This window comes from Setaria italica, chromosome IX (genome assembly GCF_000263155.2).
Source record: "Setaria italica strain Yugu1 chromosome IX, Setaria_italica_v2.0, whole genome shotgun sequence".
In the NCBI taxonomy this organism is placed as follows: domain Eukaryota; kingdom Viridiplantae; phylum Streptophyta; class Magnoliopsida; order Poales; family Poaceae; genus Setaria; species Setaria italica.
Window position 1 is genome coordinate 7,360,513 of NC_028458.1, and position 13,993 is coordinate 7,374,505.

The window sequence follows — 13,993 nt, forward strand, 5'->3', positions numbered from 1 at the left end:
CCACTGGTGTCATTCCCGGAAGTCCTGGTCTACCGCCTCGTGCTCAATAGCCGCCCCGGCAGCGCATTCCATCGTTGTTCCGGTCCTGGGCGTTGGTTCCTTGCTTATTTTTAAGCACGGCTATAAAAAGGGAATGCCGGAGCCCTCCGGAAGTCTTTTAGACTATTTACAAAACCCATGACATAAGCCGAGGGCTAAACGGCGAGATGAAATCTATTAAGCCTAATTAATCCATCATTAGCAAATGTTTACTGTAGCAACACATTGTCAAATCATGGACTAATTAGGCTTAATAGATTCGTCTCGCCGTTTAGCCTCCACTTATGTAATCGGTTTTGTAAATAGTCTACGTTTAATACTCCTAATTAGTACCTGAACATTCGATGTGACGGGTGCTTAAAAATAAGTCAGGGAACCAAACCAGGCCATACATGAGCTAAGTAGAGTAGTTCAAACTTCAGAGCAAGACCGCAAGAGGACAGTTCGTCAGTTTGCCTTGGCCACAGCCCACAACCTGTGAGCCTTTCCATCGGGAAAAAACATAAAAAAACCAATGAAAAAATAACGCCAAGACATGAAATTGTTTTCTATTTTCAGAAATGTTTCAATCCATCGACCAGAGGTCAATTGCTACTCCCTCCATTTAAAATATAATGTGTTTTAGTTTTGTTCTAATCAAACTTCTAACTTCGATTTAAAAGGTACATTAACATATGTAATATCAACGCATATAGATTTAATGAAACTAAATTTATGTTGTATATATTGGTGTATTTTCTTTATAAAGTTGATTAAATTAAAAAGTTAGAGAACACTTGCGATAACCTTTTATTTTAGAAGGAGAGAGTAGGAGACAATCCAGTGCAGCATCAAACCATGCTCAGAAGTCAGGTGCTGTTGTTATTGCCCCAAATGCCATGCCTAGCGAGTAGCGAGGACATTATCTACAATGAACACGCTATTATAATATCTTTTTTTTGTAATATCTGCTATTATAATCTTGTGGGTACTCATGAAGGATGACAGATAGAATCTATTGGCTTCGCGCTATGATGCAAAGGATTGACTTCCACTCATTCTCCTCTGGGATCTAGGTAGACAAGCGCGGTTCCTCAAAACATCTTAGAGACATCGATTTTCGTTTCTATGTTGTGACTTTGTCTTTCCGACAATTAGCCAGCCTAGGTAAGTGTGAGAAACCTGGACGATATTATTCCCTCCGTTCCTTCCAAATTGTAAGTTGTTTTAGCTTTCATAGATTTTACTATACACCTAAATACTAGGTCATGTCTAAATGTTATGAATCTAGAAAATCAAAACAACATATAATTTGGAAAGGAGAGCTTTCGTAGATTTTACTATACACCTAAATACTAGGTCATGTCTAAATGTTATGAATCTAGAAAATCAAAACAATATATAATTTGGAAAGGAGAGAGTACTAGGACAGGTCTTAGAAACTTGAACTTGGATTTGTGAAATAAACACGTAAAATCAAAGAGCGTGAATTTTTCTTCATGCCAACCATTCATTTGTAGCATCAACTTGAAGCAAACTCCATTAGTTACCATTTTGATCCAATCCCACTGGTTACCGTCTTGCTTTTACTTCACAAAGTTGCAGGATTTAAACCCCATCCTCACTACCTTTTCTTTAGTATTTACATCTACGAGCGTATAGAATTAAAAATACACTAGGGAATATTATTCAAATGCCAGAGGAACAAGAAAATGACACTCTCTGCAGCTCAATGCCTCAATCACGCACAAAGACCCCTAGCAAAATCCTATGATGCCATCTCTGAGCAGCACATAATAGAACTCCAAAAAATCAACAGTACAGTTCTCCATTGAGCTTTTACTTTTTGTTCGCCTGTATTCCGATAACTCTTAAAGATGCAAATTTTACATATGGGAATCCACAAGCCACGTACATTTACAAAATTCAGTTATGCCTTCTCCAGATTCTTATTATTTTCCCCACACGAAAACCATGAGGCGATATCATCATCAGAGTCAACCAATTCCATGCTTCTAGGAAGACGGGCAGGGGCGAAAGGTCGGCTGTGTTCTTGTGATTCCTTTGTTGGTAGGCCTTTGCTTCTCCTGGACATTTCATCCTTCCATTTCTCCCTTTCAAGATGATCTTGGGAAATAGCAGTCTTGCCACCAACAATGGGAAAACTCTCAAGGAATTTGTAGTCCTTCTGTAGCGGGAACATATCGTTAGCCCTGCTATCATCCCCCTCATCATCCGCGCTCCAGAAATCTGAATCTTCATCAGATAGTGGAGCATTCTTCTGTGGAATTTGCCACTTCTTCGACCGGATGCCATCTTGAACAAATGAAATAGTGGGATTCCTACTATGCTCTAAATCATGACGTGATTCGATAGAATCTTGACTGTTCAGAGATTTTGGTCTTTTCCAACAACATTTCAAGCAGAATGCGTTCCTCTTGAAGTTCACATAGTTACACCTGTTATTGAACATTTAACATATAATTAACTTCCATGTTCTGATAAGTAATAGAAGTTACCATCACGGCAGGGGAAGGATAGTCACACATTTCAAACATCTTTTCTTCCAATTATAAGCTCATATTGGTGGTAGACATCAAAACAATTCAATGGATAAAAAGATATAATAGCATAGTGGAAATAGGCACTCACGAGATGCATTCCCATTCTCCTGGATTGAGTAAACGGTTTGTTGGTTTCTCATGGCATTGCAAGCATCTTGTATTCTTTGCAAAATTCAAAAAGTTGCACCTAAAAAATGTAAGGTCAGTACAAGAAAGAAAAGAAAAACTAATTGCAGTAGATCCTAGAGATATAAGCAAGCTCACCTTTTGCATATCCAGTCACCCTTTTTGAGAGGTAGATGCTCTTGGTCTTCATGCTGCAACCGATACCTCTCTTGGAATTCTCCATCGCAGCGCAAACATTTGATATTCTTTGCAAAGTTCAGGAAGTCACATCTGACAACAATTGCAAGGCATTGTGACCAAGTGGATATGTTATAGTCTTATAGAATACAAGCTTTACAAACATACTTGGGACAATTCCAATCACCCTGCTTCCTGGGTAAAGATGATTGACATTTGAGCTGTGCAGATTTAGCAGTGCTGGAACCTGGTCCCCTAGAATCGACCTCGACAACCTCATTTAGTAGGCTCTTTATTGATTCCTTGACAGTTTTGTTCAGGCATGCTCTGTTCTCTACATTGTCAGTAATAACATCAAGACCATAAGTCAAAAGGATGCGTATAACATCCACAGTCCTTCCAACTTCTTCTTTCCGAGCCTTTACATATGCCCTCTCGCAACTTCCTCTTAAATTGCATTGACTGCAAACCTATCAGGACAAGCTGATGCTACATAAATTAATGTCCCTGACTTAAACACTAAAATTTTCAAGCATAAACGAAATTACTGAATTTACAATATAAAGATTGAGGACCAATGGGTTTGGCAAACTAGATTGCATCAGCAGCAGACCAAGTGAACCTTTCCCCTTGTCACCAAGAGGTATGAACACTGATTAATTTCAATGACTAGTTCTCAAGAAAGGAAAGTATAAAATCCATATTGCAGACATTTTCTATACTCTAGTTCGCTAGTGTGCAATGGATTTGATGAAAGAAGGGTTACCGATGAGTTCAAATAGGTGATCTGTTTTATTCCTTCACGACATACGTTTGCAGTCAAATCTTTCTAACGTTCAATTCAAAAGCAAACATGTTAAGATCACATACAATTGTTATCATCACCCGTTGCTTGGGTGAGCATGTTAGCATGGCGGATCCGCTAAAATGGCCAGGCAAGCATCTCCTATGCAGCCAGGTGACAGAGGGGGCAAGAGACGAACAAGCATGGGGAAAATTAAGCAGGGTAGACGGTCATTTTACATGTGTACATGGCCAGCGTAAAACCTAGTAATTCATTGCTGACTAGTCTGACAACATGGCATGTTATGTCGGACGAGGGATGAAATTGACCCAAAACAAAAGTTGGAGGACTGAAAAGGTTGGTCTAAGCCTAGGGATGAATTTGAGCATTGGGGCAAAGTTGGAGGACGAAAATGACTATTCCATGGATTTCTAAAATGCGAGGTACTTTTAAAATTGATGTGAAATGGAAAATGTGGTGCTTCAAGAGAACTTTTCAATAAATAGTTCCATGTAATTACCTCCCCTTCATCAAGGCCTACATAAGCCCGCAATCGCTTCCCAGAATTTACAACCTTCCTGTCAATGCTGGGGCAACCACATCGCAGGGCGACTTGAATGTCCCATCTCGATATATGCCTGCAACAAAAGGCTTTCAACTTTAGCTGCACTGCATCCGTTTAAGTCCTTTAGTTGAAAGTTGGGACTCATGAGACAAACAATACAATACTTTACATGCTGAAACCATGTAGTGTAATTGTACACATGACACATCTAAGCGTTTTTATAGTGTACTACTATACTAGTAATTTTTGCAGCATCGTACTGTACGAAAAGTTGCTACTGAAGTGTGCATGACCAAGTTAGCAAGCTGAGGGGAAAATGATGCAAAAACTGCTGGAATATGTGCCTTGATGGTAAAGGCGCAAACACCTTGCATGCACCCGCGGAATGCCTGATGAAAGAACTAGAAGGCGACGCAAATAGCTAGTAATACATTTTCACAAACACCTCGCGTGCAACTAAAAACGTAGCCCCCCAACAGAGACAATGGCCTCGATCTGCACACCAACCCAGGCGAAGAGCCCCATCCCAGCACGATTCCTCCATGCTAGGCCACTTCACCTGATGAGCTCAGGCTGCTCGCGCCCAAAACGGAGGCAGGCGGTGCGGACAGCGTTGGCGTCCTTAGAAGACGGCGAGCTGGCGGCGAAGGCGGAGGGGTCGACGTGGCCCCGCCGGAGGAGAAGCTCCATCAGAGCGACCCACTCCGGCCACGGATGCGCTATATCCACGGCGGCCGGTGCGCCTCCGGCACGAGCAAGACCGCTTCTTGGCCCTTCTGTCACTTGGCGTTGGTCGCTAGGTGGAGGTCGTGGTGGTGGTTTATGGGAGGAGGAGAGGGAGAGGTCGTCGAGCTCGGAGCGGATGAAGGCAAGCTTTGGGTCAGGCCGCGGTGGCGCGCTGTGGAGCGAGAGCCGCCGGAGCGCCGGCGCGGCGGCCGCGGTGGCAAGGCGGCGGTGCATCGCTTGCAGTTGCTGAGTGCAGAGGTCCAAAACCGCATTGGGCTCCGGCTGGTTTCAGGTTGCCCAGTATGGCTGTATCAGACCCAGCCCAGTTTAGTAAACTAGTCCATGTTTGGCCCAACTAATGATGAATGAACATTTTGATTTACTGAGATTTCCATAAGCAAGCAACTTTATCCTAAAAAACTTTATTCGGCCAAGAAAAACCTAAACAGTTTTTAATGTAAGATAGTTTGGAATATGGGCAATTCTGTACGATCCCCGCTGGAATCACGCTCGCAAAAATCCACGCGTGGGTATAAAATTCTAGCTCATCGTATGCTAGCTAGCTGGAGTCATTTTGGTGACTCTACCTGATACCGCTAAAAAGGAATGATCTACAACTGTAAAGATATGAATTGGCCGTATAATTCAAGACCAGTTGAAAAATTATACTGCTCTATCACGATACAGTAAAATGACAATTTTCATCAAGTCGTAGACTGCAACAGAGACAATGGACTCATCCTTGCTCTGATCCTCAACAAAATGCAGTTACAATAAATAGACAAGTTGCCATTACGATTACCAGTCTGATCCCTGGGCATCTCATAAGTGACAGAGTTTTTCACATTCTTGGGCACAAAGGTGTACCAAATCAATAGAACACTTACCCTAAGAGGATAAGATGCATATCCTCTACTCATATGTCACAGAGTTCCTAACTTCCATTCTTGGGTGCAAAAGTGGAAAAAGTGGACCGTTTCAACAGAAACACTTCACCTAAAGAGGACAAGATGCCTACCATCTAAACTACCAGAAAAGGGAACTCTCACTACAATGCAACCATCATCACTAAATCACTGAAGAAGTGAACATGTTAAAAAGGGTCATCGTCAGAATGCTTGTTGCTTCAGCCTGTCCATGAGAAGGTGCGCAACTGACTCGTATCCTTGCTCCCTTGCTGTTGCGATGACAAAGAAAGTGAAAAGGAGGTACATATATGGAACAGCATTTGACACACATATATAATAGTAGCAGAACCAGAATTACCATTGTATATGGCAATCCCAGTCGGTGGTATCTTCCTCTTCTTCAAGCAGAAGGAGCTGCATTGTTGTATGACCAAAGATTACCACAAGTAAGTGATGGGAGATTAATTCTGAGAGCGCCATTTCAGGCCTCTGATGGTAGAACGAGGTTAGGGAAGCGAAGCTCACCTGTTGCATATCCAGAACTTCTTGATACCCTTCTCCTCAATGCAGTGAGGGCACATCCAGTTCTTGTTCTTCCTCACTTCTTCCATCTCTGCTAAAGCAGTTCAAAATTCAGCTAGCGGGCCAATACAATCCAGCAAGAACAATGGCATTTCTTAACATTGTGCATGATACATACAGCCGCAGTTCAACCACAGCATTTCTTAACAACGTTGAGCAAGTTCACTTACCTTCGCCATACCTAACTTTCAGGCAAGCACGGCAGAGTATCCCATTGGAAGAATGACAAGATGAGCAGTCCGTCTTTCCTGTAAAATATTTACAAGAGTATTGAGTATTGACCATGATCAGACTAGTACACACGATTGGGGAAAAGAAACGAGAAATATTCACGGATTCTTTTTTACCTAAGCATGGTTGTTTCAGGTCTCCTTCCCCGCAGCGCTTGCAGTCCTCCTCGCCGCACAATTTCTTCTGCCTTCGGTCACAAAAGAACGAGTTTTCTCAACTACTTACACGAATACGCTAATCCCGCATGATAACGGGATAAAGAGCACAGATCGGTGACAAACGTTGTTAATGGCGCGAGATTGCGAGTGTACCTGCAGAAATGGCAGCAGATCCCAAGAACAGGGTCGTACACGCCTCCCCTCCCCTTGCTGTCGCATCGCCTCTCCTGCAGCGCCTCCACCCTCTTCTTGTCCACCACCAAAGCTAGATTCTCCTCCTCATCATCATCTTCATCTGTCTCCCCCGCCGTGGCCACCGCCAATTTGCTCAAAGCTCCTATGAGACGACAAAAGAAACTTGTTTTGAGTCGTTTCTCATCACATAGAACACGAGTAGCGCACGACCCGAATCCACGGAAGAGCAGCAGATTCGGCAGGCAACCTTTGGGAGGCAGCGCCTTGTACTGAACAGACTGCCCGTTCAACCGGGCGGAGAGACGACGGCTCGACGCGGATCCAGTCGGCGTCGCGGCGGCGAGGCGGCCGGAGCGGCGGAGCGGGGTCATGCTCATGACCCGCGGCCTGGGGGTCTTCCGGGGAGTCGCGCTCCCGGCCGTGCGCTGGCTGGAGACTGCGGCGATGTCGCTGAGCTCCCCCGCGCAGCGGCGCAGGCCGAGCATCTCCATCCGGGCCTGCACACGCGCCAAGAATCAGTGGTGCCGCAAGAAATTCCTCATCCGGTGGAGATCGAATCTGGGGAAGACGGTTGCGCCTTACCATGTTCTCGGAGATGCGGGCGTCACGGAGACTCTCATAGTCGGACTTGGCGCTGAGCCTCCCCATGGCGGCGGCTTCCGGGCTTAGCTTCGGCGGTGGCGGCGGCCTTGCCTTGCAAAGATGGGCTGTGATGGATGGGTGGCTGATTGGGTCCAGGGTTCTGGTGGGCGGTGGCTGAGCGCTGACCAACGGCTATGTGCGAAGTTCGAATGGGAAAAGGTTAGGAAATTTTACTTAAAAAAAAAAGTTAGCAAACGGCTCTATTTTATGCGCAGTCTATTGGCAATTTGGCAGAACTTTTTCTACGGTGAAATTTTACCATTTTACCCATGACGCTTAAGGTGGCTAATTCTTTCCCTTTTTCTTCTGCCAAAGGAATGCAGCTAATTCAAATGATCAAATCCAGGAAATGATGAATCAGGAGTGTATGGTAATTTCTGCCGCGTGTCAATGACCTGAGCTGGGTTGCATGAAAAATGCATTAATATTAGTTTCTTTTGTTTTAGCATTCTACTCATTTTTATTGTTTAGTTGCCGTGTTTAGTTCTAGGTTTATTGCCAAAGGGCAAATGCCAGGCCAATGCCAAATTTCACTTGCATTGCGTATTTTCGCACAAGGAAGATTGTTTCTTGGACTATTTTTCGTAAGGTTTCGTCTTTTGCTCCGAACCCCGGGATGTAAATCCGCCGCGGGAAGCCCTTGCGGCCTTGTATGCGAACGTGCACTGTTTAATGTTAATGTTTGGGCCTCAAAATTCAGAGACCATGCTCGAAACCTACTTGGGCCTTGTTTAGTTGCCCAAAGTTTGGAGGTGCAAAATTACTGTTATAGCACTGTAGTATATTGTAGCGTTTCGTTTGTATTTGTGAATTATTATCCAAATATTAACTAATTAGGCTCAAAAGATTCGTCTCGCAAAGTACAACAAAACTGTGCAATTCGTTTTTAATTTCGTCTACATTTAATATTCCATGCATGTACCCTAAGTTTGATGTGATGGGAATCTTCTTTTTGCATAGTGTCAAAGTTGGGAGTTTTAAGGAACTAAACACGGCCTTGGAGTCTGCATGGCGCCATTGCCTGCTATCTTACTCATGTGAAGTTCTCCATGGAGGCTCATGGAATTAATCGACTCTAAACTAGACACGGGTTATCTATATATTTAGCTGGAGATTGCAGAAGCGTGGTAGATGGGCGCACCCTCATGCCTGTAAAACAGTAAAAGATTAGTCAAAGTGATTGCAAATATCAGACGAGGTGGACATGATGGGGAAAAGGACAGATCTTTGCTGCTTCTTGCTTTTACCTGAGCACGGCAAGTTTCAGGTCTCATTCCACGCAGCGCTGCACGATTTCCTCTGCATTTGATCACACAACCAAGTTTTCTCAGCAAGCTGTATACGTAAATAATCTGACTACATATTTTTTCCCCTCAGAAAAACGATCATCTTTGCAACTGAAAAGTAAGTACTCTACTGAATAAATCAGCAGTACATATCGTAGGAACAAATCAGCAATGGTATGCGTACCTGCAGAAATCAGCAGTACACGGCCCCCATCGCCTCGCCGTCACCGTCCTTTGGCTCCGGCACCACCTCCTCGACACGCCCGCCGGCGCATTGTGCTCGCCCTCCTCCACCTCCACAGCCGTCACCTTCCCCAGAGCCCCTACGAGACAAACACAGAAGAAACGCGCTCCCATCTCAGACAACCCGGAGCAGGAGCAACCTCGGACGGAGAAGCAGACGCAGTGCAAACCTGTGAGAGGCAGCGCCGTGTGCTTCACGGCCTGCCCGTTCAGCCACGGGGAGTGGCGGGGTGGGCCCGTGTGTAATAAAAGAGGGAACGTGGTTGCCTATCTTAGTTCATCACGGTTGCGTGTTAATATATGGTGAAATTACCAAGAGATTTATATGAGTATAATTATGATCACTTAGGACTTGTTTGTTTTATAACTTGAATTACAAGAAAACCTATCTCTAAGCAAACTAAATTTATCTCAAGACCACAACCGTATAGCACAAGCTATCCGGTCTAACCGGTTAAGCTATCCGGTCCAACCGGTTACACACATATTCTAACATCCTCCCTCAATCTAAACTTCTCTTCCTTTTGAGATTTAGATTGTGCTTAAAATCTTCTAACTTACCAGTTATCAAGGCTTTAGTAAACCCATCTGCAACTTGATCATGAGTAGATACTAATCAGACTTGTAATTACTTCTTGGCAACTCTCTCTCGCGTGCAAAGTGAAAATCAATTTCAATATATTTTGCGCGAGCATGAAAAACTGGATTTGCTGAAAGATACGTAGCTCCCAAATTATCACACTATAAATTAAGTGATTATGTCAATTTCACTCCAAGTTCAAGCAACAAAGATTCCAACCAAATCAATTCTGCGGTAGCATTAGCCATAGACTTATATTCTGCTTCACTGCTAGATCTTGAGACTGTAGCCTGCTTTCTAACACTCCAAGATATAAGATTAGGGCCAAAAAATATTGCAAACTTGAATCCTCTACCACCCATATTGGCTGACGACTGAAATTGGCCACCTTCTTGATACATCTCCATGCGTTGATCATTGTAAGCAATTGGGAGTACAAATCACTCAAAGAAAGATCAACCAGGCCAAGCACAGAAGACACAAAGGGATTATAATCAAAATCAAGGCCATTCAAGATAAAGTGAATCATCTCATCATCATCTATGAACTTCCCAACCATGCCTAACTCATCTTTGAAAGAGCACATCTTGGTAAAATAAGCTGAGGACACATGTTACCCTTCTTAGTTGTATATAGTAGGACGTGCAGATTTGCAATCCGCGCCTTGGAGTGCGCGAGAACATCCTCTCAACCGTCTCCCATTCTTCTTTTGTTGTGGTTGTCGTTGCCACCGATGCTAATGCATCCTTGGTGAGAGAATTTAGCAGGTAGCTCAACACCTGCTGATCTTTTGCAACCCAGGAGTCGTACTCGACGTTGTGGACAATCTCCTTCTTGCCGTTCGCCTTGACCACCTCCAGAGTCTTGGGCGGCTCAGGAATAGATCCGTCTAGGATCCCCATGACTTGAGCTCGTATAGCAGGAAGGAATTGAGCCTTCCATACGAGGTAGTTATCTCGAGCCAATTTCTCGGAGACAACCCCTGAGTCAATTTCTCGGAGACAGCTCCTAGTAGCGCCAGCGTGGTAGTTGAAGATGACACCATGGGAGGTTGTGGATGTTTGTGGAAGAGGATGCTTTGATTATCATGTAAGAAAAGAGGAAACGTGATTGCCTATCTTGGCTCGCCACGGTTGCGTATTAATATATGATGAAAAACTACCAAGAGATTTACATGAATACAATTGTGATCACCTAGGACTAGTTTGTTTTCTAAGCAAACCGAGTTTATCTCAAGACCAGGTCTAACCGGACAAGCTATGCGGTCCAACCGGTTACGCACATATTCTGATATTCCAACACCGTGGCGTACTGCTTGTGGACGTAGGGGCGGCGTGCGGGCGCGGCGGCGGCAGCCATCGCGTTGAGCTCCTCCTTGGCGCGGCGCAGCCCGAGCATCTCCAGCCGGGCCTGCAGTACAGCGACGCATGGGTTCCCTGAAGGATCAGTGGTCGATGGAGATCAGGTAAGGGGAGACGCGTGCGCCTACCTTGTTCTCGGAGATGCGGTCGTCGCTGAGGCTCTCGTAGTCGGACTCGTTGCCGCGCTTCCCCATGGCGGCGGCGGCGGCGTCCACCGGCTTGCCAAGTTTTTGGATCGGAGGGTTGGTTGCTTTGGGGCGAACCGAATGCAGGGTAGCTTGCGGCTCAGCTTTGAAATTTGAATGCGAATGGTAACAACGCCGTGCAGGGCGAGAAAGTGGCAGGTGGCCCGTGCATAGCCTCCTGTTCATCTCTAGGGTGTCAGTGGAGACTGGAGAGAGAGGAGGGGAAGCTGGCCAACACAGTCGTCACTCGTCACCCACTCACCCTCAACTCAACCATTCAAAGGCGATCGGGCTTGAATCACCCTCAAAAAGGTCGTGGATTACACAGGAGGAGCTCCATGGTGCAGATTAAGGTAAGCTCTCTTGCACGCTGACAGCATCACCAAGATAATTGGCGAGTCCAATCCCTATCTCTTCCTTTATTCGTTGGACTTCATGCGATACTCCGGAAGGTGTTCGTGGCATTGCTTCAGCGGTAGAAGCACCTGATTTTTCTTAGAAGTTCTTCTTCTACTGCTTATCCTAAAATTTATAACTATGCCCGAAGAATGACTGATTTTTGGCTCAAAGACTTGCAGTTAATTGAGTTAATATATCCCAATTGTTGCCTAAACATGACAAATGAATTGAATAATATGGCCCAATTACATATTGGCGGTGGACATACTTGTTGGCAAGAGGCAATATTCTTATTTACAACGAAAAGGCAGATGATTCAGAATGATTTCACACGATTTTTCACCACTGTCATGTCCTAGGTCATCGTCATGTTCATGATCACCTAGGAAAGCCCCCATAAGCTCATCCCACTCGGATGGTTCACTCCTCGGTGACGGTGAGGTGGTGCACGACGTTGTTGAGGTCCTAGGGCTATCAAAGTCCAATGATGACGATGAGGAATTGCCTTGCAAAGTCTTCTCTTCGAGATACACCAGATGCTCAATACTATGAAGGCCGATTGTCCCCTCCTCTACGTCGATTGACTGCAGCTCCTGTGCTCTTAGCATCTTCTGTTGCGCCGGAGGCGATGTCGACTCTTCTTCTTGCTCCATCAACTGATGACAGTCAAAACAGCTGAAGTAATGTCACAATTCACATGATCACGAACATAATTAGAAGGTGGAATCACGAGATGAGCTCACATCTAAAGCCTTCTGAGCCTCTTTTTCGATCCAAATAATTCCATGGTCAGCGGCAGCATTGCACGACAGAACAACATGCTCGAATCTGCCCACTGTTGGGACTGCTGTTCTGACCTCAGGTGGAAATCTTCCACATCTGCATACATAAAGAACATGGCTGCAATACTAAATTGCAAGACTCCATAATTCAAATTAAGAAACAAGAGAATATGGATTTTGTTTTTTCTGCAGAAACATCGGTTTCATATGATTGCAAGAAATCAGGAGAAACATTTACTTTACTTGCATGATTTAGAAACAATGGAAACCTTGCAAGGAATACCTGCAATTCTTTCGTTCCACGATATGGAACACTGTGCCAGGAGCGTAGAGCTTAGCTGGATCCTTGAGCTTCCCTTCTGAGACAAACGTGTCTCTCATGCAAACGAAACATAGCAGGCACGGCAAACTGCAAAACGGAAAAGAAAACAAAAGTGAGGCAAAGTAGTAAAAAACAACAGGAACTAAGCATAAATCCTCAAAGCATACTTTTTTTCTTCAAAAGGTGTCCGAGCACACTTACCAGAAAATAGATCCAAAAATGTGCTGTAGGGGTGCCGGAGTTCTGGGCAAGAAATCATCCTGCAGAGGTTCCAGAAATAAGCATGATCAGGACGATTGTTGATTGCCAAAATATTGCAAGTGGTATCTATTGTAGTTGCATGTGATTTGATACTGCAATTCTGCAGCTTCAAGACTTTATTTCTTCGCACTCGCTACTTGTTGTGTAATTCAAAAGAAATGGAGACCTGAGAGGAGCAAAGAAGCATCAAGAGGCAGACTTGCCTGCAGCACAACGGAGTGGACGACGTCGGCGTGCTCGACGGCGAGCCCGAGCGACATGCACCGCGGCGGCGCCATGGCGTAGCACCTCACGTCTTCGCGGCGGAGCCTGAGCCTCCCGAGCCAGCACCTCACCGCCACGACGGCCGCCAGCGCGGCCACGCCCGCGCCGAGCGAGTGGCCCACGAACACGAGCCTGCACCGTTCGGGCCCGGCCTCCGCCACCATCCGCCGCAGCGCGGGGCCCTCGCGGTCGAGCAGCCACACGGCGGCGCGGAGCAGGCCGCGGTGCGCGTGCCCTCCCGCGAAGGGCTCGGGCCCGCCGGCGTCGAGGAGGAGGCGGTAGTCCTCGGGCCGCGCGAGGCCGAGGCCGCGCACGGCGAGCACGACCTCCCCGCGGGCGCGGTCGTGGACGAGCCGGTACGGCGGGCAGAGCGGCGACGGCCGATCGTCTCCCGCGCCGTCGTCGTAGGCGGCGAGCGCGGCGCGGCAGGCGCGCGGGACGGGCGCGAAGGAGGCGGGCGAGGCCGCGGGCCACGACGCGCTGTCGTCGGCGCCAGACAGGGAGAGGCGGCGGGCCGCCCACCGTGCGCAGGCGAGGGAGAGCGCGCACTCGGCGGCGCAGGAGATGGCCATGGCGCGCGCGTGGCGTGGAAGCGGCGGGACTGGAACTGGAAGAGCATCGATCCTTGGAGAGC

The 13,993-nt window shown here is 46.2% G+C and overlaps 3 protein-coding genes across 3 annotated transcripts in view; all 3 read right to left on the reverse strand.

Annotated features, from left to right (window-relative positions):
- The window catches only part of LOC101756746, a 9,845-nt gene extending 4,632 nt beyond the window's left edge, over positions 1–5,213 (reverse strand). The window contains exons 1-6 of the mRNA XM_004981941.3: positions 4,794–5,213; positions 4,190–4,307; positions 3,054–3,355; positions 2,847–2,978; positions 2,671–2,769; positions 1,952–2,477 (exon numbers count right to left, since the gene is read on the reverse strand). Of these exons, the coding sequence (XP_004981998.2) occupies positions 1,952–2,477; positions 2,671–2,769; positions 2,847–2,978; positions 3,054–3,355; positions 4,190–4,307; positions 4,794–5,194 (1,578 nt within the window). The 5' untranslated portion in view covers positions 5,195–5,213. The remainder of the gene's footprint in view (positions 1–1,951; positions 2,478–2,670; positions 2,770–2,846; positions 2,979–3,053; positions 3,356–4,189; positions 4,308–4,793) is intronic.
- Positions 5,214–5,728: 515 nt separating this feature from the next.
- Positions 5,729–7,820, reverse strand: LOC101757164 (cell division cycle-associated protein 7). Its single transcript, XM_004981943.3, has 8 exons — positions 7,617–7,820; positions 7,282–7,531; positions 6,993–7,176; positions 6,798–6,868; positions 6,621–6,698; positions 6,394–6,481; positions 6,227–6,282; positions 5,729–6,137 (listed from the first exon to the last, which is right to left on the reverse strand). The coding sequence occupies exons 1-8, from the start codon at positions 7,680–7,682 to the stop codon at positions 6,070–6,072; spliced, it is 861 nt and encodes a 286-aa protein (XP_004982000.1). The 5' UTR covers positions 7,683–7,820; the 3' UTR covers positions 5,729–6,069.
- Positions 7,821–11,982: 4,162 nt separating this feature from the next.
- LOC101772964 lies at positions 11,983–13,931 on the reverse strand. The gene is made up of 5 exons (XM_022829640.1): positions 13,299–13,931; positions 13,036–13,094; positions 12,796–12,921; positions 12,474–12,609; positions 11,983–12,386 (listed from the first exon to the last, which is right to left on the reverse strand). Exons 1-5 carry the CDS (start codon positions 13,929–13,931, stop codon positions 12,021–12,023), a joined length of 1,320 nt encoding a protein of 439 aa, XP_022685375.1. The 3' UTR covers positions 11,983–12,020.
- Positions 13,932–13,993: the final 62 nt, after the last annotated feature.

What these genes read in the sequence shown, in the direction of transcription:
- LOC101772964 (XM_022829640.1), bottom strand. Translation starts at nt 13,931, where the DNA reads ATGGCCATCTCCTGCGCCGCCGAGTGCGCGCTCTCCCTCGCCTGCGCA. An exon ending in TCCACTCCGTTGTGCTGCAG is followed by an intron (nt 13,095 to 13,298) that starts GCAAGTCTGCCT and finishes GAACCTCTGCAG; the next exon opens with GATGATTTCTTGCCCAGAAC. An exon ending in ATTTTTGGATCTATTTTCTG is followed by an intron (nt 12,922 to 13,035) that starts GTAAGTGTGCTC and finishes TCCGTTTTGCAG; the next exon opens with TTTGCCGTGCCTGCTATGTT.
- LOC101757164 (XM_004981943.3), bottom strand. Translation starts at nt 7,682, where the DNA reads ATGGGGAGGCTCAGCGCCAAGTCCGACTATGAGAGTCTCCGTGACGCC. An exon ending in GAAAGTTAGGTATGGCGAAG is followed by an intron (nt 6,482 to 6,620) that starts GTAAGTGAACTT and finishes CTGCTTTAGCAG; the next exon opens with AGATGGAAGAAGTGAGGAAG. An exon ending in AAGTTCTGGATATGCAACAG is followed by an intron (nt 6,283 to 6,393) that starts GTGAGCTTCGCT and finishes ACAACAATGCAG; the next exon opens with CTCCTTCTGCTTGAAGAAGA.